General features: G+C 41.9%; 2 protein-coding genes across 5 annotated transcripts; one reads left to right on the forward strand and one right to left on the reverse strand.

The window, feature by feature from the left end:
* The first annotated feature begins 279 nt into the window (after positions 1–279).
* Positions 280–6,931, forward strand: hmga1a (high mobility group AT-hook 1a). Of its 4 annotated transcripts, none has more exons than XM_007560800.2 (5): positions 280–416; positions 1,376–1,478; positions 2,334–2,417; positions 3,381–3,437; positions 4,948–6,931. In XM_007560800.2, exons 2-5 carry the CDS (start codon positions 1,395–1,397, stop codon positions 5,008–5,010), a joined length of 288 nt encoding a protein of 95 aa, XP_007560862.1. In that variant the 5' UTR covers positions 280–416; positions 1,376–1,394; the 3' UTR covers positions 5,011–6,931. The 4 variants fall into 4 exon arrangements, 3 of the variants coding, with proteins under 3 accessions (XP_007560862.1, XP_007560858.1, XP_007560859.1); XM_007560796.2 differs by having other exon boundaries at positions 290–416; positions 1,376–1,493; XM_007560797.2 differs by lacking the exon at positions 280–416 and adding an exon at positions 555–678 and having other exon boundaries at positions 1,376–1,493.
* On the reverse strand, positions 6,418–11,590 carry smim29 (small integral membrane protein 29). The gene is made up of 5 exons (XM_007560801.2): positions 11,482–11,590; positions 10,704–11,024; positions 10,592–10,617; positions 10,390–10,495; positions 6,418–8,845 (listed from the first exon to the last, which is right to left on the reverse strand). The coding sequence occupies exons 2-5, from the start codon at positions 10,812–10,814 to the stop codon at positions 8,777–8,779; spliced, it is 312 nt and encodes a 103-aa protein (XP_007560863.1). The 5' UTR covers positions 10,815–11,024; positions 11,482–11,590; the 3' UTR covers positions 6,418–8,776.

Here is an 11,590-nt window from a genome sequence, read left to right on the forward strand (position 1 = left end):
TACATTGGGGGAGGTCATAGTTCATGGTTGGAGACTGTGGAATGTAATTTTAGGCAAATGCATGCAATTTTAAATAGCATTCACTCCGGAAATAATAAAACATAACCGTTCTGTTTCTGTTTCATTTCCTTTTTTCAGTCTACAACTTCTTGCACATCTGTTTGGTGTTATGTGATTAAACCTGGAAAATGTAAAGAATCAATGAGCAGTAAAGTGGGAGGGGGTTGGGTTTCGTCGTACTGTTGGTGGCCCATTTATCATATCTCCGCCCTCCAGTATTCCAGCTCCCCCTGAGGGCGGCTCTTTAAATTGTCCAAAAACTCCTCCTGTCCGGCGCCTTTTTTCCTTTATCTGCAAGAGAGAAGCCGCACGTGCGTTGTATTGAATGCCGTTGGATTAAACTCCTCGTCCTGCTGGTAAAAATATATAATATATATATTTTTTTATTTACAAAAAATATAGTTAAAAAAAAGCAACTATTTTATTTTAAGTCATTGCTGTTTTAAAGCTGCATGAGCTGGGGTTTAAATGGGCGGGCTGTGTGTTATCTGACGAATAAAAGCTGTAGCCTATGATCGGCTATTTAACCGGTTAGCCGCATACAAACCAGCTAGTTCTTAAAGGAAAACAATTCGGCTTTAATTTTAAGACGGAGGCGATAAATTCGTGGAAATAGAGGTGGGTGCATAAAAGGAGATGTGCTAAGCTAGAAATTATTCAATGCAGCGTTTTATTATTATTATTTTTACAAAGAGCCCCTAGCTCCGGCGGGAGAAGGCTGCACGCGCTCAACGTGAAGCCGCCTTTTGTTGCTTCGGCTCGGGGTTTTAGCCGCTGAGCGGCCGCCTCCTCCGCTTGAATCCTCAGTGCCATTTTAGAAAAATCCGAGCGAGCATTCAGCCGGGGCTCCTAGCTTGCAAATGCAAACTAGCACACAGCAGCCATTGTGTGTGTTGGCGGATCTCTCCGCGGCCACGGCGTGCAGACCTGCTGTGAGATAGTTCTGTGTGCACAGGCCTGATCGTGGGGGTACGGCAGCTACAGCAAAGAGGGGGGGAATAACGAGGCCTCTAAGCATGGTTTAGTACAGGGGTATGCAATAGTCATTTGCAGGTTGTGTCCTTTCAGTATCGTGCAATCTGTTTTTGCCGTAAACCTCTTGTGTAGCAGCGCGCCGATGAGACAAAAATAGAGCTGGAAATAAGCGCGGATTAATTGAGTTAAACAGTGCGCGGTTAGGTCGGTCATTTGGGTTTGTTGTTGCGGTCAGTGAGTTTAGTGGCTCGACTACTCCTCATTTCTACATGTTTTGTGTGCATACTCGACGCCTCGTCTCACCAAGGCCAACCAGTGTGATATATTTTTTATTGCATAGGTTGAAAAGCTAAGCAAACATGAGCGACAAGGGGACAGTCTCAACGAAAGACAAGGAGGGGGCAGAGAAGAGAGGGCGTGGAAGACCCCGTAAGCAGCCGCAGGTAAAATCCTCAGATGTAAGTATTGTCCCTTTACTCCTACCTGCTCTGACTCGTTTGCATGTCCTACTACTACTAACCTCATTCGCACCAGAACAAGGCTTATGTAATAAGACCTCCAAATAGATTTCCATGTCTTATTTGCAGATAACCAAAATAACCCCCTCAGTTGCCATCTGTTGCATCTGATGCTCCTGCAGATACTTTTGCAGGTAAAAGGCTCATACATGTCCGTGTCCTCCTGAGGTGAAGACTGAAATGAATCTAGATGAGCCAGCTCCAGGACGGCCTTGTGACCATTTGTTCAGTTGCTTATCAGTGGAGAGGTTTACAATAAACTTCCTCCCTGGTTTGCAAGCAACCAGTAACCCAACACCTTTAAACTGGTTTTAACCCCCCCTCCCCACTACTCCACACTCCAGGCCCACCCCAGCTCCCTCACTGTGATGCATGACATAGCAGAGGCGAAGCGCAGAGTGGATCATATAGATGTCCCTCAGCCTGCTGTGTTTTACTATTGAGTTCCTCTGTTGCTAAGAGCTGTGGTGATAAACACTCCAGAAATGCAACAGTAGACAAGTCGGCTATGACACGGCTTCTAACCACAAGGTACGCATGAAAGGATGAGTCATGCCACGCCGAATTCACCTAGCTGTACAAGGTGATGGTATTTCCCTAAATGCCTATCAGAGTGTTAAGTAGTTTTTGTTTCAATTCTGTGAAGTGCATTGAAGTGTTTGACTTTGTTTGAGCTCCTTTGTGGCAAGGAACTTTTTGTCGTCAAATGAGAAGACTGTGAACGTTCTTGCGTTTTTCATGTGTGTTCTTGTTTGTTAATTTCAACCTGTTTGCTTTCAGGAGGCAAGTGGGTCCCCAACTCCAAAGAGGCCCCGAGGGCGACCAAAGGGGAGCAAAAATAAGACGACTGGTGGCAAGGGCAAAGTAAGTCTCCTCAGACTGGGAGTTTCAGCTGCAACTGAAAGTATACAGAAAGATGTCGCAGATGGCAGTTGATGTATCTATTTCTTTTTTCTAGAATAAGCCCTTCCTGTTTGAAACTCCAGATCCCTTTTGGTTAAGGAGTGCTTGTAGCAGCAGCTAACCTCATCCGTCTAAAGGATGTCAGGCTGTTGATTTTGATATATATATGTTTTTTGGCTACCACCTAATGGTGTCAGAAATAGCTTGGCGACTGCTTCCCTCTGTAAAGAATCTTGATTTGCTGCTTTACCCTTGGGTTGGTAGGAGGTGGGGTGGGGGGGGCTATAGCTGCGTGGAAGATGGCGGAGGAGAGGGCGGGGGTGATGATGCTCACTCGGTGCATCCTGTCCTCCAGCTTCCTGCAGCTTGTCACATGCACTGTGCGGTGCAGGTGCAGCGGCCGCAAGACTGTTTCCAGGCTGACACTGAGCGCCCCCTCTGCCTCCAGCAGGCACACAGCCCTAGTTCTTCACTGCCTGTCGTCTCCATAGCAACAACAGATTTTTTTTTCCCCTCTTCCTTCGCCCCAACTCTTCCAGCTCCCCTGTGTGCTCTCGCTTGCTGCTATCTATGGGAAAGCGAGGAATGGAGGGAGTTCAGGAGACGCACACATGCGTGTGCACTGATATAGGTTTAGGAGCAACGGAGGGTTTGTGTCTCTGCTCGGTTTCACCAGCTGTCTCTGCGCCTTGGACCAGGTGGCCAGCGAACTGGAGTGCCCTGTGTGCAGTTCCCGTCGGCCTTCCAGATAATAGCCAATGAACCCGATGCCCCCTTTCTATCTGTCCAGTTGTAGTGCTTCCACTGCCACCTAGAGGCGATGTGCTATAGCAAATTTGTTTTGTGCTCAAGCCTGTAACTCTACAACTTGATGGTGAGAACCTTCTAACAGCCTTGGTGGCCTTGTGCGGTTTTCTTTCACAGAAAGGTGCGGGAGCCTCACCTGCAGGAGGAAAACGCAGGGGACGACCCAAGAAGGAGGCAAGTTTGCTGCTCAAATCTGAGTTTATGACTCTAATAAGTATCTTCCCGTTTAAATATGTTGGTTTGCTCAAGGGTTCAGATCTGTTATTGCTAGTCGGTTGCCCTGAACAGGGATCCAAAGCAAAATGAATGACACTAGCAAGTAACGCACGTTTCAAAGTAACATTTTTTTTAAAGAGGCAGACTTATGCAAAATCAACTTTCTTTTAGCTTTATATAATATTATGTTAGTCTCTCATCAAAAACATACATGGAGTGCTGCCTTGATTCTTTCGTACAAGTTTAAGAAAGTCTTTAATCTCCCGTTGCAACCAACCACCTCCTTCGATGGCACAGCTCCTCCTCAGAGCTGCAGTTTCCGAGCTTCTGTCGGAGCACTCTTCCCCTCGTGACTCTCCTACTCAACTCCTTCAAACTAGCCAGCAGCAATTGGCAATCACCTGGTGGAACTGTGCATCTGCTGAGCTCATTATAGGAGCTACTTCCCAGTGCAACACTGGTTAAACACTTTGTTAAAAGGTTGATAGAGCAGCGCTGTTGTGATGACTTCCTGAAGACAGATTGTTGGAAAGAGCAGAAGTTTCTTAAAGAGACAGGTCAAATTTCTTCAAGTTATATATGATATAAACAGCATTTTTATAACGACTGAAGGTAACGGTTATTGTGATAATACTGCCCCTTTAAGATTGGACTAAACAGATTTAAACTTAAGTATTTTTGGCACAAAATGTAACTACAATCAAGAACAAACATATGGGTACGAAATGTTTTACATGTATAAAACAAATATAAGACAGTAGGTACAAATTGGCAGCAGTTAAAATTGACCAGCTAGAATTAACATTAACACAAGCGCTGCCCTAAACCATTTCAGTCCCAGGCGAGTGATTGGTATGACTGTCTGGTGGGTGACGTTCCTTTTTAAGAAGCCAAGTGAATTGGGGTTTCATTCATGCAGACCGGCCGTTTCTTTATTGCAAGTCTCGACCTGATTATGCCAACATGTAGGGATTTTATTCACAGTATCTGTGGCCTTAGGCAAGAATTTGAGGTTTCGTAGTAACATTGTGATGTGCACCACTTGTTTGGATGAACTCCAGAAGGTATCTGGATGGCATTAGTCATAGTGAGGAGTGACCCAAAAGTCCCCTCCTTAACATGGCCCACCCATGTTTTTTTTTTGTTCCTTTTTTTTATGAATGAATAACTTGGAGTAAATGAGTGGAAGAAAAAAAAAAAACAGGATGGTTCATTGTGACTCACCGGTGATGAATCACTTTTCACTACAGATGCTTCACCCTTCCCCTGGGTGCTTTTTCATGCCATAGTGGTTTGTCAAATAACACTTATTTAATTTCTTTTAACCAAGTTGGCACTTGACAAAAACAGTCACACTGGGGCATGAATCACAGGCAGCGATTGTTTACGCCGCGTCACAGGCATTTTCTTTTGTCTCTGTATGTTGTGGGCGCATGCAGAAAGTCTGACTTTACTTTTTCTGTCACAGAAGGAGGAGGAAAAAGCATCCCAAGAATCATCTGAGGAAGAGGAGGAGGAAGATGACCAGTAATTCAATACATGCTACCTCACTCTACATACTGACTTACTGTTATCCAGAAACTGGGCTGTATCAACACCAGTGCCACCACTTGACCACTGTTCACGACAAAGCCCTCCCCTTTGTCAAAGGGCGGGGTTAACACAGTACATTTATCATGCAGCAGCACTGGATTTAAACAAAATGGACTTGATCAAGCATAGATCTAAGCATTACATGACAGGTAACAGCCCTTCTACATGTCATGTTATCACAAGTCTTTTATACTGGACAAGGTGTGCTCTGAAGAGCCTGGGTTGTTTTAGTCTCCCCTAAAGACCGTTGGGACATGTTTCCTCTGCTTAGTGTCATTTATTGCATCTGCGATAGTAGAACATATAGACTTTCTTGTTTTTGTATTGGACAAAGGTAAATTTTTACCCATTTGCTGTTTAGTTTTGTTACATGTGAGTGAAGTGGTTAACCTATCCTTTGCATTGTATTCTAGACGGAGACGAGCTTCAGCATTTAGGATGAGCATAGGTTACTGATGGTAGAGGTGTCCGTTTCGTGTCGAGTTCATCCATTATTTTTTAATTTTTTTTCCAAACTCTGGACAGATCTGGGCATCTTCCACCTGACCGCTTTTTCCTGTAGAGCAGTGTAGATTTTAGAGGCGCTTAAAACATTCTCAGTCCTTTTTGCATGTAGTGGGGAGATGTAAAGTAAGTTTGATGGTTTTGTTTTTTTGTTTTCATCGAAATACTCTGATCAGACTTGCAGTTTGTTCCTCTGGGTTATATACCATTTAAGAGAAACCATGAGTGTGCTGCTTTTTGTGTTTTATAACAATTCTTTTTGGTATATTTTTAGAAAGAGTTTTAGGCTGAAAAGTAATCTGTCGTTTCTTCAGGGAGCTTTTACAAATGCGGTTACTTTTCCCCCCCCGCCCCCTTTCTCCTTCTCCCTCATGCGCTCACTCAGTCACTTGCAATTGGTCAAACAAGGAGTATGATTGTAATAGTGGATAGTTGGTGGCACTACTATCCAACAGGGCTGTACATTTTTTATTTCTCATTCCATTTAGCCATCACTGCTTAATCTAGCTTCTTCCTCACTTAGTAACGTAACGGTAACCCTACTTTCCTTAATCTTCTGAAGAAGTGTGTTGTGTCAACTACATTTTTTTTTCTCCCCCCCCCGCCGTTGTCAGGGAACCTGTATCCATAGTACACTTAACTGGGTTTTTTTTCCCCCCCCCACACACTTAAGCTGCTACAACCTCAGTTACAAAACCCCGGAAAACTGCAAAAAGGCAAAACAAAGCCTGGATTCTCATACCTCAATTTTAACAGCTTACTTCACCTTATGATTGCATTCAACTGGTTTTTCTATTTTTAATGTAACTTCTGACAAGAGTACAGTTTTTCTTTTTTTTTTTCATCTTTTTGATCATGTTGACTAGGTGTAAAATGTAATTGTGTGCCAGACTTTGCAGACAGGTTTTTAAATGTGTGAGGCAAGTCAGGGAGACCTGTCAGCTCAACAATTGTGTTCGCTGACTGTGGTAGACTAGCAGGTGTGTTTTTATTTTATTTTTTTATTTTTTCTTCTGCACTGAAATGTTGGATTTTCATGGACAAATGCGAGTTTGTGTAGACTAGGCACTCTTCACTGTTCAGTCAGGCGCCGTGCGTTCTGCATTAACGCACAGAGCTGCTCTTATCGTTTTCATTCAAGTCGTACGGTCTCTTGTCTTTGTCCCCTTCCAACTACACAACTGTATCTAGACATTTCTCTTTAAATCATGCATTTGTTGATTTATATACTGTAAACTCAATAGGATGGGATCATGCTTTTTAATGTACACCTATATAAATGTACAATGTCTATATTTCTATGGTGCCCTACAATTTGTATCAGAAATGGACAATAAAGAGAACTTTCTTTGTCATTTTTGTCATGCTTATTGTACTCTTGCCCCCCAATTTGAACTCTTGTTCAAAAGAAATAAGTTGTATTACAATATTTTTTAAAAGCAAAAGGTGGATCCCAATGATTTTAAACCATACCAAATTATTTAGAATGTGGAATTATGCAGATTCCTTACTTGGTGGTACAGGTAGCTTTGTTTACTTTTAGGAATATGGTTTGCACATAAGGAAAACTCCAGTTTTTCCTTCCACTTAACTTTCCATCTTGTTTTGATTACTGTGCACTCAGCCTGTTTAACAGTCTCCTCTTCAAAAACAAAACCTTTTGGAGTTAGTCTAGAGGTCTAACCCTTGTCTTCTGTTTACTGACTTGTGCTAGGAACTGCAACAGACTAGTTTGAAAGGTACTGTAACTGCATCTGGCTGTAGCACTGATTTTCAGTAAGTTTCACCATTACCATGGTCATTAAACTCAGTAATCGTTTTATCCCTGCAACATGAGTTGCATACCTCATCCACCTGAACAAATGTGAACAATCTGCTTCATAATGATCTAATCTGATTGCATGACCTACACCCATGTAATATTTTATGAGCCACTAAAATGGGGTTTTTTCCACAGTTGTAAAAATAAAAAGCTTAAAATACACTAACCTGTAATATCAGTTTCACTTTATTACAATTACTGACATTTTCAACAATTGTCCAGAACTGCATTCAAGGAGAAGAAAAGCATCACAGCAATAGTACATAGACAAAAAGTGTCACCTAAAGTTGGATTCTTAGATGAAAGTCATTCCAGGTAAGATATATGAAGGACTTTGAGTGGTGCATTTAAGGTTTCTATATGATTAAAAAGAGAAACCTGACAAGCATGAAAAATGTAAAGGCTCCAAATTCCAGAACTGCGAAACCTTCCATAAACACAGACAGACCCACAGTTTAGTTTACATTCAACAAATGAAAGGCAAAAGTTTATAATGTGTAAAAGGTTTCCTGAGTGCTGGAAACAGTCAGACGTATGGAATTCATCTGAGCAGATCTTTCAGCCAGACGTAAATTCTCTGGTGCCATGCCTCGAAGACAGGACATATTTTCAGATCCAGTCACAACTCATTTAAGAGCTGGGAGGAAGCTGGTGTTATTTGCTCCTGATTTTTTGCATCTCATGCCATTGTTAAGAGTCACAGGATTTGGCAAAGCAGGACAAAATAAAATAAAGCTTTCCAAGGCAGCGGTTCAAAGCAAGAAAACGAAAGGAGGATATTTTAAGTTTTTTTTTTTTTTTTTTTTTAAAGAAATGAAACAGAAATGAAAAACAAGCTTTCTTTATCAACTTTCACCTGATCAATATGGGGCTTTGCGTTTGTAATCGTAAAAGCGTCTCATCAAAGAAGCCGCTATTGCTCTGCAAACAACCTCTGCACACGCCAGATCTGAGTGCTGATGTTTAACTAGTACATAACATTCGCAGCCCTACCACAGTGAACGCAGGCAGCAAGTTATGTGAGCGGTACGGATGCCTACTGCAACCCACAGGAACAAGGCTGCTTGCCACAAGCTGCCCACAACAGCATTAAGAATGTAAACAAAACACCAAATGCAAAAGAGGCTTTGTCTTCCGCCTTGCCAGACTTTGGTGCCGCAGAGTACGAAAGTAAAAATGTATTCGAATAAATAATTTCCAATAAATAAGTAACAAGTACTTCTTCTCTTTGGCTCTTAAATCGCCCGATGTAATCTGGGATAAAGGCAACAGCAGCAAAACAGAGCAAATGTGACAGATGAGTTAAAAGACGGGCCAATCTTTGAGTCTGAAGGTTGTCTTCTCGCTCCTCAGCATCCTGCGCCAGGCTGAGCTGTCGTCAAGCAGTCGCATCTTTGGACAGAAGAGGTTGCTGCTGCTGATAGCTTCTTGCCCAGCCTTGCACAATCTGTGCACATGAAACACAGCAGAACAGATTAACCAACTCACAGGTTTCCAGTGAGTATGTGCAAATCTCCTCTGAGCTCGACGAAGAAGTTTTTGACCAAAAGGGAACGATCCATGTTGCAGATTTCAGCTTTTGTTTAAAAACATACTGGACATCAACAAATTTAGGAGAATAAACTGCATCTTTAACAAAAGACGTAAATGCTGAACAGTTTTCTGTCTGGGCACTTGATGTCTTACATGAGAAACTGAAAGCGATGCAATATTGCAATGTCTTGAAGAGCAACTCTCTATCACCATCTAGTGTTCGACTCGACTCAATGCAGCAATGGTAGCAGTGAAAATGACAATACAATTTTTTTTCCTGAATCTATTGACATAAGGCTAGGAGATGAGTACAATTTACATGAGGAAAAGTAACGCTGTGTAAATCAATTACCATTTTTGCGTTTCTCAGGAATTTTTTTAGAACAAGTACATTTTGAAAATCAACTCAATTTTGCAGGCTGTTATAGATCAGCTTTAGCGTAACTCCTAAATCCACGTAGAGTTGCAACTTGACTGTGCATCACAAGTGGATTACCACAGAGTAGCAAATATGAAATCTAAAAGCATAATACAGGGTTGAAAGAAGTACAAGTAAAATTATTTAGGAGATGTCATGCACTTACACATAGGACAGATACATAGTTCCGGAAGCTACATAAATCCTAAGAATGCATACATTTATATCATTTGGTGCACCAAATATTAAGCATAGACCTAGATCTGAATGCTTTAAATTCTGATAATTAGTATAACTTTTATCTAGTTATCTGTATGTTTCAAGGACCAACTAAAAACAAAATAGTGCAAATAAAACTATTTTCCATAAACTGAAGTACAACCGCTGGAATCAGTATCTAAACAATATTAGATACTTAAGGCTAAAACTTTAAACTCAAGGCCAACTGTGACCTTATTTAGATTACACAAAGATACTCTGAATCCAATTTATGGTCCTATAAATAAAACACAACTTGAATTCGGGAAATCCAAAGTTTTTCTACACTTGTCCTCAAACTGCTGAAAGTACATTTTATACGTCGTTTACTGTTCTTTTTAAGACGCTGTAAAAACAACACGTCCACGGATGACGAACTGAATTGACTCCAACACAAGTCAAAGGTTACTTGTGGGCAGGGATAAAGAGATTTTAGTTTGAACTTGAAAGAAAAAGCTGTGATGAAACAATACTGCCTGCTATTGTTGTGTTGCTTGTTGCATTTAGATTTAAATTTGTAAAAGGGGAAGATGCGTGCCATTTGAGGAACTGCATTAGTCTAAAGCTCAATGTTGCAACTAAAGACAACAGTGGGTATGTTTTTACACTGTCAAAGACCGGCTCCGCAAATACAGAGTGAAAAATGGTGGTTTTACCGATAGAAATGTTTTCACTCTGGATTTACAAGAATACAACTAAAGATGTTCCTCATTGGATATCATTGTAATCACCTTTCCTTTAATTAACAAAGGACACTGTCACTGAGAGTTTGCGTCTCCTACCCTTGTGTCCTCTTCTCTCCACAAAAGCTCCTGTTCAACTTCATGAAGCTCCTCTGCAGGGTCATACGTGTAAACAGGTAACAGCTGATGCCGAAGTCTGTCGATCCTAGGGCAGAAGGCAAAGTGCATCATGAAATCAATGGGTCCCACTGAGGAAGTAAGGGGGGGTGCCAGCTAATCAATACCCCAAGTTTGTTCTCACCTCCTCTTCCTACGCAGACATATAATCTAGAACAAACAAAATAAAATAAAAAAGTGCATGAGAGCTGCATCTTTCCAAGTCTCTATGTCACCGATTCTGATGAGCTACTTACCAAAGCTGTAGCAATTCCAGCAATAGTTATAAGAAGGAATGGCACCAGCACATAGCTCACCGCCACAGCCCCATCTTTGTGGGCAGGGGGCTGAGTGGTAGTGCTGTTCATCCTAATTAACGTTCAAGGGGAAAAGGGCCACAGGGGGCCTGCTTGTGTGTGGGATCTTTGTACAGGCACCAGTCCCCCTCCTCCTCCTCCTGTTGGCTGACACTGTGTTGCAGCGGCTCTGTCGTCAGGCTGCCCCCTTGTTTATGCCTCATCCTCGTCGTTCATGTGACTTCCACATGGTATCACTGCCCTCCCTAATCAGCGAGCGATCTAAGGAAGCACAAAATGGAAATGGTCTGTACACAGCTGTGTGTGTGGCAAGGAAAGCGTAAAATAAATAGAAAGAGGAAGATTTGGGAGTAAGAGAACCAGCCATGTTGCTGAAACTAATGATTAAATGACTAAACGGGCCAATGTTAGCAAGCCGTATTTTACTGATTTTGCCACAATTAGCACTTGTTAAAAAAAAGGCGCACCATCTAAACCAATGCATTCCTTAACTATAACTAAAATGTCACCTTTACGCCTCACCTGACTGCTGTGATGAAAGTGTCTTAAACGCTACAAATAATGTCTGTTTAGCTGCTGTACCTTGATGGTGAGTTTCCTGCAGCATTGCGCAAAAAAGGTGATTAAACCGCGATAAATATAATTTGCTCGGTCAGTAAGACTAAATACACGACCTGCTCTAACGTGTTCTGCTCATTTTAGCTAAATTCTTACTCACTCTGAAGAATAAAAAGCCTTCTTTCCTGTAAGACTTGACGTTCCCCAGCTACAGACGACCCTTCACTGCCAGTGACAACATTGTAAGAGCTTCCGGTTTGAACCCTTCA

This window comes from Poecilia formosa, unplaced genomic scaffold (assembly GCF_000485575.1).
Source record: "Poecilia formosa unplaced genomic scaffold, Poecilia_formosa-5.1.2 Scaffold120, whole genome shotgun sequence".
NCBI classification, from domain to species: domain Eukaryota; kingdom Metazoa; phylum Chordata; class Actinopteri; order Cyprinodontiformes; family Poeciliidae; genus Poecilia; species Poecilia formosa.

Excerpts from the sequence above, each read along its gene's own strand:
- smim29 (XM_007560801.2), bottom strand. The coding sequence starts at position 10,814 with ATGAACAGCACTACCACTCAGCCCCCTGCCCACAAAGATGGGGCTGTG. Across the intron at positions 10,618-10,703 it reads CTGGAATTGCTACAGCTTTG|ATTATATGTCTGCGTAGGAA; the intron begins GTAAGTAGCTCA and ends TGTTTGTTCTAG. Across the intron at positions 10,496-10,591 it reads TGTCTGCGTAGGAAGAGGAG|GATCGACAGACTTCGGCATC; the intron begins GTGAGAACAAAC and ends CTTCTGCCCTAG.
- hmga1a (XM_007560796.2), top strand. The coding sequence starts at position 1,395 with ATGAGCGACAAGGGGACAGTCTCAACGAAAGACAAGGAGGGGGCAGAG. Across the intron at positions 1,494-2,333 it reads CGCAGGTAAAATCCTCAGAT|GAGGCAAGTGGGTCCCCAAC; the intron begins GTAAGTATTGTC and ends GTTTGCTTTCAG. Across the intron at positions 2,418-3,380 it reads CGACTGGTGGCAAGGGCAAA|AAAGGTGCGGGAGCCTCACC; the intron begins GTAAGTCTCCTC and ends TTTCTTTCACAG.